This window comes from Podarcis gaigeae (assembly GCF_964106915.1).
Source record: "Podarcis gaigeae genome assembly, chromosome: 6".
Taxonomy (NCBI): domain Eukaryota; kingdom Metazoa; phylum Chordata; class Lepidosauria; order Squamata; family Lacertidae; genus Podarcis; species Podarcis gaigeae.
Window position 1 is genome coordinate 91,943,101 of NC_139682.1, and position 14,861 is coordinate 91,957,961.

Consider the following 14,861-nt stretch of genomic DNA (forward strand, 5'->3'; position numbering starts at 1 on the left):
GCAAGTTGTGCAACAGACACCTCCCATGGTGATGCGGATTGGAGATCACCAAGAAGTCATTAGCTTCAATGTCACCCACCTGTCTGACACGCCTATAGTATTGGGCATGAGTTGGCTGGAGAGACAAAGTCCTGCTGTAGCGTGGTACCAATGCCAGATCACCTTTTGTTCATCGTACTGTGCTCAAAATTGCATCCAGTCCTGCCAGGAGGAGGGGGCTGAGCAGCAGCTGCGACTTGGCATGGTGCAGGCAGTACCTAGCAAGTACGAAGGGTTCCTGGAGGTTTTCTGCGAGAAGGAAGCTGACCAGTTGCCGCCCCACAGACCTTATGATTGTGCCATCGATCTGGTGCCGGGGGCACAGTTGCCGACTGCAAAGCTGTATTCCATGTCTGAGGACGAAATGCAAGAGCTCAGGGAGTTCATAGAGCACAATTTGAAGCGTGGATTCATCCGGGAATCGAAAGCAGTGGGGGGCAGTCCTGTGTTCTTTGTGAAGAAGAAGGACACGCCCCAAAAGAGACTCATTGTGGACTATAGAACCATAAACAGTATGACCAAACCCAAGGCCTTCCCCATGCCTAAGATTGATGATCTCCTAGCAACCGTGAGGAAGGGGAAGATCTTCACCAAATTGGATCTGCGTGGAGCGTATAACCTCATACGCATCCGGGAGGGCGATGAGTGGAAAACGGCCATGTTCACGCCTCTGGGCACGTATGAATACAGAGTTATGCCGTTTGGTCTCCAAAATGGATCTCACGTCTTCCAAGCCTTTATGCATCACGTGCTAGCGGGACTCCTCTACAAGAAATGTGTGTGTTTCCTCGACGACATCCTGATCTTTTCGGAGACGGAAGAGGCCCACGAGAGGGACGTAAAGGAAGTCCTGCAAAGACTACGGGAGAACAGGCTCTACGCCAAGTTAGAGAAGTGCCAGTTTGATGTGACGGAGGTGGATTTCCTGGGCTACAAGCTGTCCGACAAGGGGCTGGCCATGGACAGCGTCAAGGTCCGCACGGTGTTGGACTGGAAGAGCCCACGCAATCGGAAGGAAGTCCAGAGATTCGTCGGCTTCGCCAACTTCTACCGCAAATTCATCAGAGGTTTTGCAAAGGAGACGGCAGTGATCACGGACACTCTGAGTTCCAAGAAGAAGAGGTTCGTGTGGACGGAACAGGCGGAGCGCTCTTTTCGGAAGCTTAAAAGCCTTTTCGCCTCCGAGGAGCAGCTGCTGCACGTGAATCCAGGCAGGCCCATGCGAGTAGAGACCGACGCGTCAGACAGGGCGGTTGGAGCCGTGCTCCTGCAAGAAGATCCACATGGGAACTGGAGACCCGGTGCCTTTTACTCCCGAAAGCTCAGCAAGGCGGAGCAAAACTACACCATATGGGACAGAGAGCTGTTGGCCATTCACGCAGCGTTCAAAGCGTGGCGACACTTCCTCATAGGAGCCAAGCACATAGTACAGGTCCGCACGGATCACAAGAACCTAGAGTATTGGCGCACGGCGAAGCTCCAAAGCCAGAGACACATGCGCTGGGCAGAATTCTTCGCAGATTTCGACTTTCGGATAGAGTACATCCCCGGAGATTCCAACGTTATAGCCGATGCGCTATCCAGGAAACCGCAATATCTCGATGAAGCGACACCAGTAGCAGCCAGGCACATTTTCGCACCGCAGGCGTGGTCGTGCGCTGCCATCACAGTAGATCTGGACGCGGTGCGACGCGCGTTGCAAGTGGATCAGTTCGCACAGTCCAAGATGGAGGAGTTGCGCAGAGGTGTGCAGAGTGGCGAAGATTTCCAACTATGCGACGGGCTGCTAACTCGCAAAGGTGCCCTCTACGTGCCAAGCGACGAGCTTCGCGCAAAGGTTCTGCAGCAGTTGCACGACGCCCCCAGTGCGGGCCACTTCGGCAAGGAGAAGACAATAGAACTGGTGGCAAGGGACTTTTGGTGGCCTCGGATGCGTGGAGAGGTAGCGGATTACGTCGCCAGGTGTGACACTTGTCAAAGGTCCAAGCCAGTACACCAGAAGCCAGCGGGGCTGTTGGAACCGCTGGAAACGCCACAGCAACCGTGGGAGAGGGTAGCCCTGGACTTCGTTACTGACCTGCCCAGCTCCAGAGGGAAGACGGCGGTACTGGTGGTTGTGGACCTGTTCACCAAGATGGCGCACTTCATTCCGTGCGCAAAGGTGGCGACGGCGGAACAGACTGCCAAACTCTTCATTGATCACGTGTTCAAGGTGCATGGGCTGCCGCAGTCCATCCTGTCCGACAGGGGGCGCCAGTTTGTTTCCAATTTTTGGCAGAAGCTTTTAGGTATCCTGAACGTCAAGATCAACCTTACGTCGGCGAGACACCCACAGACCAACGGCCAAGCTGAGAGGGTCAACGCGATCATGCAGCAGTACCTGAGATGTTACGCCAATCAGCGACCCGCAGCTTGGGTGGACTACCTGCCGATGGCAGAGTTTGCCTACAACAACACGAAGCACGCGTCCACGGGGGTGACGCCGTTCTTCGCGAACAACGGTCGTCATCCCAGAACCTTCCCGGGGTTCGGGGCACCGAGAGAGGGGGTGCCGCAAGAAGCCGACCAGTTTGCAGCGGAGCTGCAGGAGGTGCACGAAGAGTTGCGGAGACATTTGGAGCTGGCCAAGCAAGCATATAAGGTGCAGGCAGACAAAAACAGGAGAGCGGGGGAGGAGATCCAGGTGGGGGACTGGGTGTGGTTAGCGGCCCAAGCGATGCCAGCCAAGTCGTTGGCCAAGAAGAAGCTAGGGTACAGGCAGTTAGGGCCGTACCAGGTGGAGGCTAAGATCAACCCTGTAGCCTTTCGACTAGCCCTCCCCGAAGGTTCCAGAGTGCATCCGGTATTTCACAGGTCGGTGCTCACCCCCTACAAGGCACCGCACAGGTTTCAGGAGTCTGAAACAGTCCCGCAACTACACACTAAGTCACAGGAGAGGGAGAGGGCGCCTAGGGCCGAACCACTCAACGAGGTCACAGAAATCCTGGACTCGAGATGGGGGAAAGAGGGGGTAGAATACTTTCTAGCCACAGAGGGCACTCCAGCCAGTGCCAACGGTTGGGTGCCGGGCTACGCTTTAGACGAACCTCTTCTAAAAGACGAGTTCCATGCCCTTTTCCCGCATAGACCCATGCCAGCCGAGTACTTTGATGACTGGCTCTTTACGCCCACACTCTCAGACAGTACTTTCCGGGGTTTTTCTTCAGCCGAGGAGAGAACGCCAGAATCTAGCCCGCCCAGGGGATCGTGCTCAGGGGTGGACACAGAACCCTCTTATTGGTGGGACGAGCAACCAGAGGAGGACTGGCGCAGGAAATGGCTGACGGGACCTTGGCCGGCAGCACCAGACGAGGTACCAATGGAAGAGGGAGAAGAGAACACTTTGGGTCAAGAACCCGAATTCGAACACTCATACACCGAACTGCAAGCAGAGGATATGGAGGTACACAACCTGTATCCTGCATCCACCTCCGAAGAGCTGCAGCTCCTACAACCTGCACCCGATGGGCGGGAGGGGGGAAGGGGGGGCTTTGAGGGGGGATGGATGTCAGGGTTTCAGGGACAGAGAGCGAGGGGGAGGGGTCCCAGGGCGACGAGGAAGAGGACGACGACGACCCGAGGTTGTCAGTGAGTCCGTCAAGTGAATCCGAGGATTCCCAAAAGGGAGCCCCCCTGGTCAGGCCAAGGGGCAGTAGAGAGGGAAGCAGTCAGAAGCAGGGGAACGAAGAGGGAATCCCCAGTGGGGGTTGGAGATCGGGACCGGCCTCTCCGTCGGAACGGAGTGAAGGGGGTGGAGTTGCCAGTGTGTCAGAAAGAGCAGAACAGGAAGCAGAGAGGGGAAGGAGTTCGGAGCAGAACGTCCTGCCGGAAGGGGAGGAGTGTAGTACCGAGAGTAGCGTAACGGTCGAAAGGAAGGTCAGAGGCAACATACGCGCGCCAAGTTCAAATGTGGAGGCGCACGGAAATGAGGAGAGCCCTGAGGAGGAGCCTGGTCCCAAAGCACGAAGGAGGGGGGAGCAGGCGTCAGAAGACTCAGCCTCGGGGGAGTCCCGGAGGGAGGGAGCACAGGGGGGCAGGAAGACCCTGCGGAAAAGGAAGGAGAGGAAAAGGTGGAGCAGTACAAGCCTCTTAAGCTGGTGCAGGGGCGGGACTGACTCAGAGGGGACTTCTAACATCTAAGGGTAACAGATGCTGAGCCACGGAGCTTGGATGTAACGACAACAATGTTCTTCAATAAAACCTTTTGTATATAACTTGGACTGGATTTTGGTCTCTTGTGAGCTGGGACCTCGGGTGGCTCTGACAGTGGCCCACTGATTTTTCTGTGTGATTTAAAGGGAAAGCCCTGTCTCTTTTCCACTGTAACTCCAAAAAACCGTTGAGAGCCATTTATTTCTATGGAAAGAGGTACAACGTGTCATACTGATATGGACACTTTGCTAACTGGGGATCAAGGAAAGAATGCTGCCGGTGTCCTTAACATGAATTTTGAGTGCATTTTAATTTTCTTCCGTCAGCGTTTTTCAACTTCATTCTCAGCGACCGTCGGAAAGGCTCCATTTGGAATGTGCTCCTGTGGCTTACGCTTGCGCTTGGTATAACTATGATACATTACTTCTACAGCCTGGAATGGTATGCTTATAAGCACAGCCCTTTGAAAAATGTGAGTATCCCACTTGTCATTGGAAATAAAAGGAACAGGGCTGAGCTGCTATTCTGGACTATTCATTCAAGCCCTAACATGTGAACGTAAAATTCGAAAACCAGATTTTTATTTTTTTTCCCTCATTAAATTTTTATTTCGTGGAAGTAAAGAATATGTACACACACACACATATAAACATACAAAAGTAAAAGTATTACACAGACAAATAAAGATAAAGAAAGAGATAATAGTAAGAGAAATATATAAAAACTTAATTTTCACTTTGGTCACATTTCTTAATCTTCATTTTCAAAACTTCCTTTAGCTTTCCCGAAAATCATTCGAAGTAACACTTTAAATTACACATTTCTTGGTATATATTGTCATTGTACCTTTTTATATACGTTTCTTAGTGTATATTGACCTTACATATTATTTAGTCTCCTATTCTCTTTAAACAATAACTCACAATCTTTCACAGTGCGTCTCTAAATCCCTTTAGCGTTATTTTCCCTTGACTAATAAGTTCCAAGTAATCTACATATTTTCCCCAATCCTCAGTGAACTTTTGGTCTCTTATGTATCTTACTTTGCCTGTAAGTCTGTCCAATTCCATATAATCCAACAGCTTAAATCTCCATTCCTCCACCGTTGGTGTCTCCTGCTTTTTCCACATCTGGGCCAGCATTACTCTTGCTGCTGTAACTGCATAATATACTAATCTATGATCTTCTTTTCTTATCTCATAACCCAATATACCTAGTAGGAAAAATTCTGCTTTCTTTGGAAACGTATATTTTAAAATCTTCTTCAGTTCTATATAGATTTTTTCCCAGAACTGTTTAACTTTTCCACACTCCCACCACATATGATAGAAGGAACCCTCACTAACCCTACATTTCCAGCACTTGTTATTCACCTTATACATTTTCGATAATTTCATAGGTGTTAAATACCATCTGTAAAACATCTTCATTATGTTTTCCTTTACCGTTACACACGCCGTGAAATTTAGTCCTTCCTTCCAGAGTTTTTCCTAATCTTCAAATAGTATATTATGTCCTACATCCTTTGCCCAGCGAATCATTACACACTTAACCTCCTCATCCCCTAAACTCCAATCCAACAGTATCCTATACATTTTCGAAACAATTTTTTCTTCTTTGTTTATAATCTCCGTCTGAAACTTAGATTCCTTCTCTGCATAGCCTCTTTCTTTAAGATCCTTCCTGAACATTTGGTTCACCTGGAGATGGTGTAACCAGTCATGGACATATTCTTTAACCTGGTCGTATGGTCGTACAATCCATTTCCCATCTTCTTTAATTATTAACTGGTTATATGTTGCCCATTTACTTCTCATATTAATAGTCCTCGCACACATGACTTCTAGAGGTGAAAGCCAATGTGGGGTTTTTGGTTCCAACAGATTTTTATATTTATCCCATATTTCAACTAAAGGTCCTCTGAAAATATGATTCCCAAATCCCTTGTGTATCTTCCATTTATCCCGCCATAAGTAGGCGTGCCAGCCGAAGTTGTTATCGTAACCCTCCAAGTCTAATAATTCCCTGTTCTCTAGCCTTACCCAATCTTTGACCCAACATAGGCAAACCGCCTCATAATATAATTTCACATCCGGCAAGGCGAAGCCCCCCCTTTCTTTTATGTCTGTTAATAGTTTAAACTGAATCCTAGGTTTCTTTCCCTGCCATATGTATCTCGACAACACTCGTTGCCACTCTTTAAAGATTCGGCTTCCTTTAATTATAGGGATAGTTTGAAATAAGAAAATCAACCTCGGCAGCACATTCATCTTAATTGTGTTAATCCTTCCCCAAAACGACAGTTTCAGCCCTCCCCAAATTTCCAAATCTTTTCTTATTTCCCTCCACGTCGATTCATAGTTATTCTTAAACAGATCTATATTCCTAGGTGTTATCCAAATGCCAAGATATTTCACTTTTTTAACCACTTCTATTTGCGTTTGCTGTTGAATTGTTTCTGTTAGTTTCTGATCCAAATTTTTACCTATTATTTTTGTTTTACTCTTATTTAATTTGAACCCTGCTACCTCTCCAAACTGATCTAATTCCTTTAATATCTCTCCTGTTGCAGTTGTTGGTTCTTCTGTCATTATAACTACATCATCCGCATAGGCTCTGATCTTATATGCATTCTGCCCAACTAACACTCCTTTTATTTTTTGGTTCTGCCTTATAGAGTTTAGTAGTACTTCTAAGGTCATTATAAACAGAAGCGGGGAGAGCGGACAGCCCTGTCTTGTTCCTCTTCGTATCTTTATTTCTTCTGTCACTATATTATTGATAATCAGCCTGGCTTTCTGATCTGTATATATGGCTTTTACTCCATTAAAGAAATCCTCCCCCACTTCTATATGTTCTAAATTTTTCAACATAAAGTTCCAAATAACATTATCGAATGCCTTCTCGGCATCGACAAACATCATTATGGCCTGTTTGTTAATCTTGACAGATAAATACTCTAGCATGTTAATTATATTTCTTGTATTGTCTCTCATCTGCCGTCCTGGCAGGAATCCCGCTTGATCCCTATGAATAGTCTCTGATAGTAGCCTCTTCAGTCTTTTTGCAAGGATCCCGGCGAATATTTTATAATCTACATTTAGCAGTGAGATCGGTCTATAATTTTTGACCTGAGTTAAATCTGCGTCTTGCTTGGGGATAAACGTAATGTATGCCTCTTTCCAGGTCTCTGGGAATTCTCCTTTCCTTAAAATGTTATCCATAGTTTCTTTCAGAGGTCCCACCAAAATGGATTTCATCTCTTTGTAATAACCTGCGGTGAATCCATCAGGACCTGGGGCTTTTCCCCTCTTTAACTCTTTAATTACGTCTTCTATTTCATCACTTCCTATTGGGGTATTCAGCTGTTGTCTTTCCTCCACTGAGATTTTTTTCGCCCCTTTATCCTTCAGAAATCTCTCTATTCTCCTTAAACTAATTTTCTCTTTGTTGGAATATAATCTTCTATAATAATTGAGAAACTCTCCCCTAATTTCTTTAGGATCTGATTTCTCTTCCTCTCCCACCTTTATTTTGTTTATTGTGCTCTTTTCCTTCCTCTTTTTAATTTGCCATGCTAACCACTTGCCTGACTTATTTGCAAACTCGAAGTTTTTTTGTCTTAATTTTTTTATATTCCATTCCACCTCTCTGTTTATTATTGTGGCAAATTGAGCTTGTAAAATTTTTATATTTTCTTTTGCTTTCTGGCAATTGGGTTTTTGGGATAATTTCTGTTCGTTTGCCATTATCTGCTTCAAAATCTCATCTTTCCCTTTCTCTCTCTTCTTGTTTTTGATTGCATTCTGCTGGATAAAATAACCTCTTATTACTGCCTTACTTGCTTCCCATACTACGTTAGCTTTTGTTCCTTTACCGCGGTTTTCCATGAAATATTGCTTTAGTTTTTCCTGCGCTATCTCAACAATTTTTTGATCCTCCAGCAGATAATCCTTTAATCTCCATCTAAAAGTTCTCGGCTCCAGGCTTTTTAATTCCAACTCCATCGGATTGTGATCTGAGAATACACTCGGTCTTATTTCTATTAGTTTAATTCTTGGGCATAATTCGTTTGAGATCCATATCTGATCAATACGTGACAACGACTGGTTTGGTTCGGAGTGGAAGGTGAATTGTTTATCCAGTGGGTGTTTAAGACGCCAAATATCTATCAAATTACCGTTATCTACCATTGAGAAGAAGGATTTTGGTAGCTTCCCATTCTTACTTCCTCCTTCCCTACACCTATCAGCTTCTAGAGAGACCACCCCGTTCAAATCACCCATTAGAATAATTTTCTGATCGACAAATTCACATATTTTCTCTTCCAATTTTTTAAAAAATTCCGACTTATTATCATTTGGGGCATATACCCCAATTACCACCAAATTTTCTCCTTGCCAATTGATACGGACCCCTATTATTCTGCCCTCTTCGTCTTTAAATATTGGTTTAGCCTCAATCTTATTTTTGATATAGAAAACCACCCCTCTTTTCTTCTCTTTGTCCAAAGACTCAAATTCATTTCCTAACCTCCTATTAATCAGTATTTTCCTGTGCCTTCTTGCTACGTGCGTTTCTTGGAGACAAATAATATCTAGATTTTTCTTTTTCAGATATTGTTCAATTTTATTCCTCTTTTTTTTGTCGTTCATCCCATTAATATTCCAACTCCAGATTTTTAACCCCATTGTTTCTATTGTTCCCTTAAATTTTCCTTATCTTTATAAATTTCCTGGATCTTCCTCTTCTAGCTCTCCTTCTATCTCTTCTTCCGGTCCACTCCCTCCCCCTTCCTCCTCTTCTTTTGATTCAGATTCTCCTGAGGCTCCTCCTTCCGCTCCCCCCTTTCCGTTCATCTCCACCCTTAATTCTTTATATTTCCTCAAGAATTTCCCGGTTTCCTCCTGGTTTGATAGCTTATGCTTCTTGCCTCTATATATAAAGGATAACCCTTCCGGGAATTCCCATCTAAATTCAATTTTATTTTTCTTCAGTGCTTGCACCAACAATTTATAAGAATCTCTACGTTTAAGTAGTCTGATTGGGACGTCTTTAAAGATAATAATATAATTTCCCTCTATATTCAGTCTCTTTTCCCTATTCCTTAAGAGTATCTTATTCCTCATTTCTTTATCCTTAAATGTTATCAGGCAATCGCCTGTATATTTCTTTACTCTTGTTGAACTGACTCGCATTCTAAATGCACTCTGCACTTTTTTGGCCATTTCCTCGACTGTCATCCCCATCCATTCCGCTAACTCCTTTATTAATTTCTCCTTAACATTTTCATTTTGTGTCTCTGGCACCGCCCTCAATCTTAAGTTCACCTCCCTCTGCCTCAATTCATTCATTGCGATAATATCCTTCATCTCCTCCTGTGCCTTATTTAAATCCATCACTTCCGCTTTCATCTTTTCCTTTTCTCTTTTAATATCCTTTAACTCCGATCTAGTCTTTTTTAATCCTTCTTCATTGAGCTGTGTTCTCCTAAATATCTCTTTTATTTGGCCTTTTAGTTCATTCACTGTCTCGTCCATCTTTTTATCCAATCTCCCAATCCTATTATCTACTTGTTCTAACTTATGTTCTACATTGGTTTGACTCTGTTTAATTTCAGCAAGCACCTTCAAAATATCGGTCTTAAAGTCTGCCTCTTGTTTCGACCCCCTTCTATCACTAGGAGTTCCCCCGTTTGTTCCCTTCTTTCCTGTGTGCGACATCCTGTTATTTTTGTGTTCCCACCCCTCCCTGGCGGTGCCTTCCGTATTTCTTTCTAACTCTTTTGTTATATCTATCAGTCTTCTCAGCCTTTATTATGTTGACTTTCTATCCTTGACCCTCCTAGGTTATCCAACCCTTATTTATATTTTCCTTATAATCACTGTAGACACTATAGAAATTTTGCCCTTAAGTCCTTCAAATTCCTCTTCCGCCCAGTCCAGTTTTTCCTCAATCAACTGGTCTTCTTTCCTCCAATCAGGCTGGGTGGTGGCTCGGAAACAACTAACAAAGGGATCGCAAAACCGAAAAGCAAGGGGAAGATAGAAAACAATTAGGGGGAGTAAAGGAGATGGAGAGAGAGAGAAGGGGGGAGAGAGAAGGGGAAGGGGAACCGGTCAAAGAATTAAACAATCTTCATTTCGCCACTAGATGTCGCCAGATCCTTAATTTAACATTAGCTTTTCGGCGTCTCCTCTCCCAAAGTTGCTCTCCCCTATATTTCCAAGATATCAATTCAGTCTTTCATAAACAAATAGCATTCCCAGTTTCTTTCTAAGATGTCCCTTTATCTTAGTTCTTCTGCTTTTAATCACTCATGTAAATCAATATTTGAAAATTCCGGTTTTCATGTTTCAGTCCAGTAAAGGAAAAGAAAAAAAAAGTCAAGCGCCTCAGTAATATAAAGAGGAGAAAATCACCTACAGTGTAGTAGTTTCGCTGGTGTATATCACTGTCCTTTTTTCCTCTCCCCTTTCCGCCTATTGCCAGATTCACTCTCAAAGGTTTCTAATGGCGGCAGGGGCTTCTCTTCCGGTTTGGAATCCCTTGCGTTTATCGCACAGAACAAAGAACAAAGAAGCGTCTTTTCTCCTCCTTTCCCCCTCCGTTTCTCCGAGGACGCCTCCCTCCAGATATTTTTCCTTGGCCTCTCTCCTTCCCCCCTTCTGTAACAGTACACCACAATTTTTTTTTTCCTTTTGTCCTGAGGGGAAGGCTGAGAGGAGATATCTTATCTTATCCACCAAGGCAACTCACTTTCACTTTCCTCTCACACTGGCGTCGCGCTGCGTCTGGGTTGATTTTCGGTTTTCAGCTAAACTCCGTTCACTCCTCTTTGTTGCTCCGAGACTTCCTTGTTGTTGCTTGGTCTTTTGACCACCAAATTGGAATGTTTTCTTTTCGTTTCGGAGTTCTTAGTTTGAGAACGGACCGCTTTCTCCGCAGGCTCAGGGCTTCGCTAATTGGAGGTAGGTAATGGCGTCCCTCGACCTGCAAGATCTCTCCGCCGCTCTCTTCACCTCTTAGAGGTTACCTGGTGGCCGGGTCGATCTTTCTCCTGGTCGTGCCGGGAACCAGACCTTCTGAACACCCTCCAGAAGTATTTTTGGGGGTCTCCGCGCCCTGGAGTTGCCCCCACCCTCCAAAATAGCTCAGGTTCTCCCCTCCCGGTAAGAACCTTGCTTGCGCTGAGATCGCGGTGCGCCGGAAGCATTCCCGAAAACCAGATTTTTAGAAGGTTGCATTCTGCCCAGAATAGCTACTGTAGAGGTTTCTTTCTAACAAGAATAACAAGCAGCAGGGTCAGGAAAAAAAAACCTTTGAAACTTCCTCCATGTCTTTTTATATGAATACTGTAAATTTCTGAGCTAGTTTCTGCCCTTCTGGAGAGGTGAAAGCCAAAGATTCTCAGAGGATGGAAGGGGGGAGTAAGGAAGGGAGGGAGAGGAAGGTAATGGAAAAGAGTGAGAGGCCTTAGTGGAGCATAGTGGTTTCTTCATTCTACTTGCTGTGTTCTCTGATTCAACTGCCACCTTTGGATCTCCTGGGTTCAAACAGAGAATTCACTACACCTTTGCCGCATTTAATATGTAGTGCCAAATCAGCCCATATGCATATGCATAACCCCCTGGGGCTGGTTCTTGGACTGTTGAGGCCTCATAGAAGCTGGAGCCAAGGAGGATTTTAGTTTCAGGATTGCAGACAGCTTAGCAATTCTGCTTGACCTGCCATTCAGAGAGTTAAAGCGTCTGGGTGAAGCAGCCCCAAAGAAAAGCCAATTTGGGGGTCTTACAGGGAAAGGCAAGCCTTTTCCCACCTCCACCCCACTTCTAATTGCCTAGATTGGCTGTTGCAAGTTGGGTGGCCGCCCAGGCTTGAGAGACAGCAAAGGAAAACACTTGGGTTTCATCACTGGCATTTGTTCACGTGGCTAAGGGGTAGCTCTACAGAAGTGAAAGTGCCCAGCATTTCCTGACTAACATTACTGTTCCTCTTGTGTTTTATAGCCCACTTTCCTTGACTATGTGAAACCGCGTTCCTGGACTTGCAATCTTAAGGTCTGACACCCTTTGGGATATCCCTCCGCGCCAAGGCCAGAAGATGCTTGTCTTTTAAACAATGACAACAAGTTGGGCTAGTGTGTTAAAACGACTGCAGACTTTTTAAAGGGAAACTGTCTTTAGCTATGGCAAAAGTGGGTGCTGTCTGCTACTAAGGGCTGCATCATTCCCATTTTAACCAGAACCAGTGTCTTCAGGGGTTCCTGCTCTCTAGCTAAGGACCCAAGTGGACCTGATGCTGTTTATGCAATTAGTTCTTTTGAAAATAAATAGCATCTGTCGAGCCCCAATGTGGATTGGAATTGAGGCATAGGGCTGAGGAGCTTTAACAATAGGCTCCCAGTTTTGATCAGGGGGATCCCCACAGTGCTATGTGAGACAGGCTTGGGTGGGTGGTGTGCTTAGAGCTACAGAAGGAGGGACTGTGTCATTGTGAAAAACAATACCCCTATATTGCTGACTGCTCACTGTGTAGTCTATAATCTGGAGCTTTTCTCTCAGCCGCCCTAAAGTGCATTTCTGACATGTTCTAAGAGTGTAAAGGGGAGGGGGCTTTACACTAGTGTAGGAACATAGGGGAAATGCAAGGTTTTTTTGTGTTCTTGAGCTGCTGTCCTTTGTATTGTCCTAAATTTGGTGCCCTAGTAAATTCTAGGTGTTGGCGGCTTTTCTCATGTCATCTAACTGCAGCAAAAAATAAAAAGAAACTTAATTCTGATTTATACTGCAGAAAACAGCTTAATCAGTACTTTGATATGACCCAAGTGTATTGCCATTTAGCTAAGCCATGTGTTCCAGGTTTATTTGACTAAGGTGGGTGTGTCATTGATAATTTTTGTGGATTTTGGGGGAAGTGCCACCTGGACTGAATATTATGAACAGTAGTTTCAAGATGCCAAACGTCAAGTACAATATTTAATCTAGTTCAAAACTTTAAAAATTCACTGAAACAGTATCCACTTTGGGAGAAAGATGAGGAAATATGAGCATCTGAATTTGGATCAACACCCTGTGTAAACTCTGAAGGAGTCTGATAAGTACCCTTAACAAACACACTGTTTTTAGAGGCTACTCACTTGCAGGTTCTAGATAGAGGTGTGAGGGAGATTTCTGTTCCTAGAACATTACAAACTATATGTGCAGATTGTAGTATCGCTAAATCAGTGTTAACATGGTCGACTCATCCATTCCAAAAAGCTTTTTGCTTTTGTTTTTAAATTGTCTATGATGGCACTGTAATTGTCATTATAAGATGGCCGGGATCCACCCAAATAATTTTCATCACATTATGTTCTTTTCTGCTGCTTGTTTAAAAAGACCCCCCCCCCAAAAAAAAACCTCCATCTTCAGAATCTAATTTGAGAATTTTATCAAATAAATCCTGTTGTCTTTGGGAAATACGTGTACTTTTTTCTAAGGGGGACGTGTGGGAAGATCAGTATACTAATTGTAATCAACCTCATGCTTTGGGACTGAATCTGTGAATGTAAACTGAATGGGCACAACATGGTTGCAAATCTCTTGCAAATGATCTACACAACTGATTGTAACCTCTGCAAAGAGGCATCCTGTTAACCTGGAAGGTGCTGGATTGCAAGGCTGTAGTTTTCCTCTTTCTCAGAGTGAGCAATGGAAAAATTTTATTGCACAGATGGTGGTGAGAAGAGGACAAACTGTACCTGACCCTGGAATGGCCTTACCAAGCCTCACTTGCATCTTTTCTAATATGGAGAACATTGTGGGTCAGGGAAGGTGGTTGATGGTGGGATATAGAAATGTTAACCGATTCCAAAATGTATCAAACTGTCTGTTGTGACCTATTCTGTTACTTGCAAGGGATTATGTGATCTATACTGTACTACAGAAATTGAAATATATTTTGCTATCCATGACACTTGTCTGCCTGCATTCATTCCAGCCTTGATGTACTGCACCTAGACAACGAACTGGTTGAAAGTGTGGTACAGTGGTACCTCGGGTTACATACGCTTCAGGTTACAGACTCCGCTGGCCCAGAAATAGTACCTTGGGTTAAGAACTTTTGCTTCAGGATGAGAACAGAAATTGCATAGTGACGGCGCGGCAGCAGTGGGAGGCCCCCTTAGCTAAAGTGGTGTCAGGTTAAGAACAGTATCAGCTTAAGAATGGACCTCTGAAACGAATTAAGTACATAACCAGAGGTACCACTGTATTCTCCCTTCTATGTTTTTGTTTTATGGTGTATTTTGTATTCTCATTTTGTATTTTTCTGCTGTGAACCTCCCTGGGATTTTGGGATGAAGGGTCAGCTACAAATCTAAATCATCATCATGATGATCATCTATGCACATCTGTGGTGTGCATTGAGACGTGGAGTGTGTCTTTTCAGTGTGCTAGTCCAACAGGGCTTCAGCCATTATCATTTAGTTTCCCCTTCAATTTTCTCTTTCTCTGCTCCCCTCCCCAGACACTCCGCATTATTCAAGGGGTGCTGCCTTGAATAAAATATGGGGGGGGCAGGTAAGCCCCACCCTGCAAAACTGATCACATGATATGGTGTATGCACACTATTTGAATGCCCATCAACTG

At 44.7% G+C, this 14,861-nt stretch overlaps 1 protein-coding gene across 2 annotated transcripts in view; it reads left to right on the forward strand.

The window, feature by feature from the left end:
- LOC310846792 (sterol O-acyltransferase 1-like) overlaps positions 1–14,185 on the forward strand; it is a 59,860-nt gene extending 45,675 nt beyond the window's left edge. Inside the window, exons 15-17 of one of the 2 annotated variants that reach the window (XR_014565548.1) lie at positions 4,557–4,702; positions 12,240–12,546; positions 13,644–14,185. Coding sequence is in view for 1 of the 2 variants with exons in the window: in XM_083743895.1 (XP_083600021.1) it covers positions 4,557–4,702; positions 12,240–12,296 (203 nt within the window). In the remaining variant the exon portion in view is untranslated. Of the gene's footprint in view, positions 1–4,556; positions 4,703–12,239 lie in introns of both variants that reach the window. The other variant, XM_083743895.1, reaches the window with a different exon arrangement.
- The last annotated feature ends 676 nt before the right edge of the window (positions 14,186–14,861 follow it).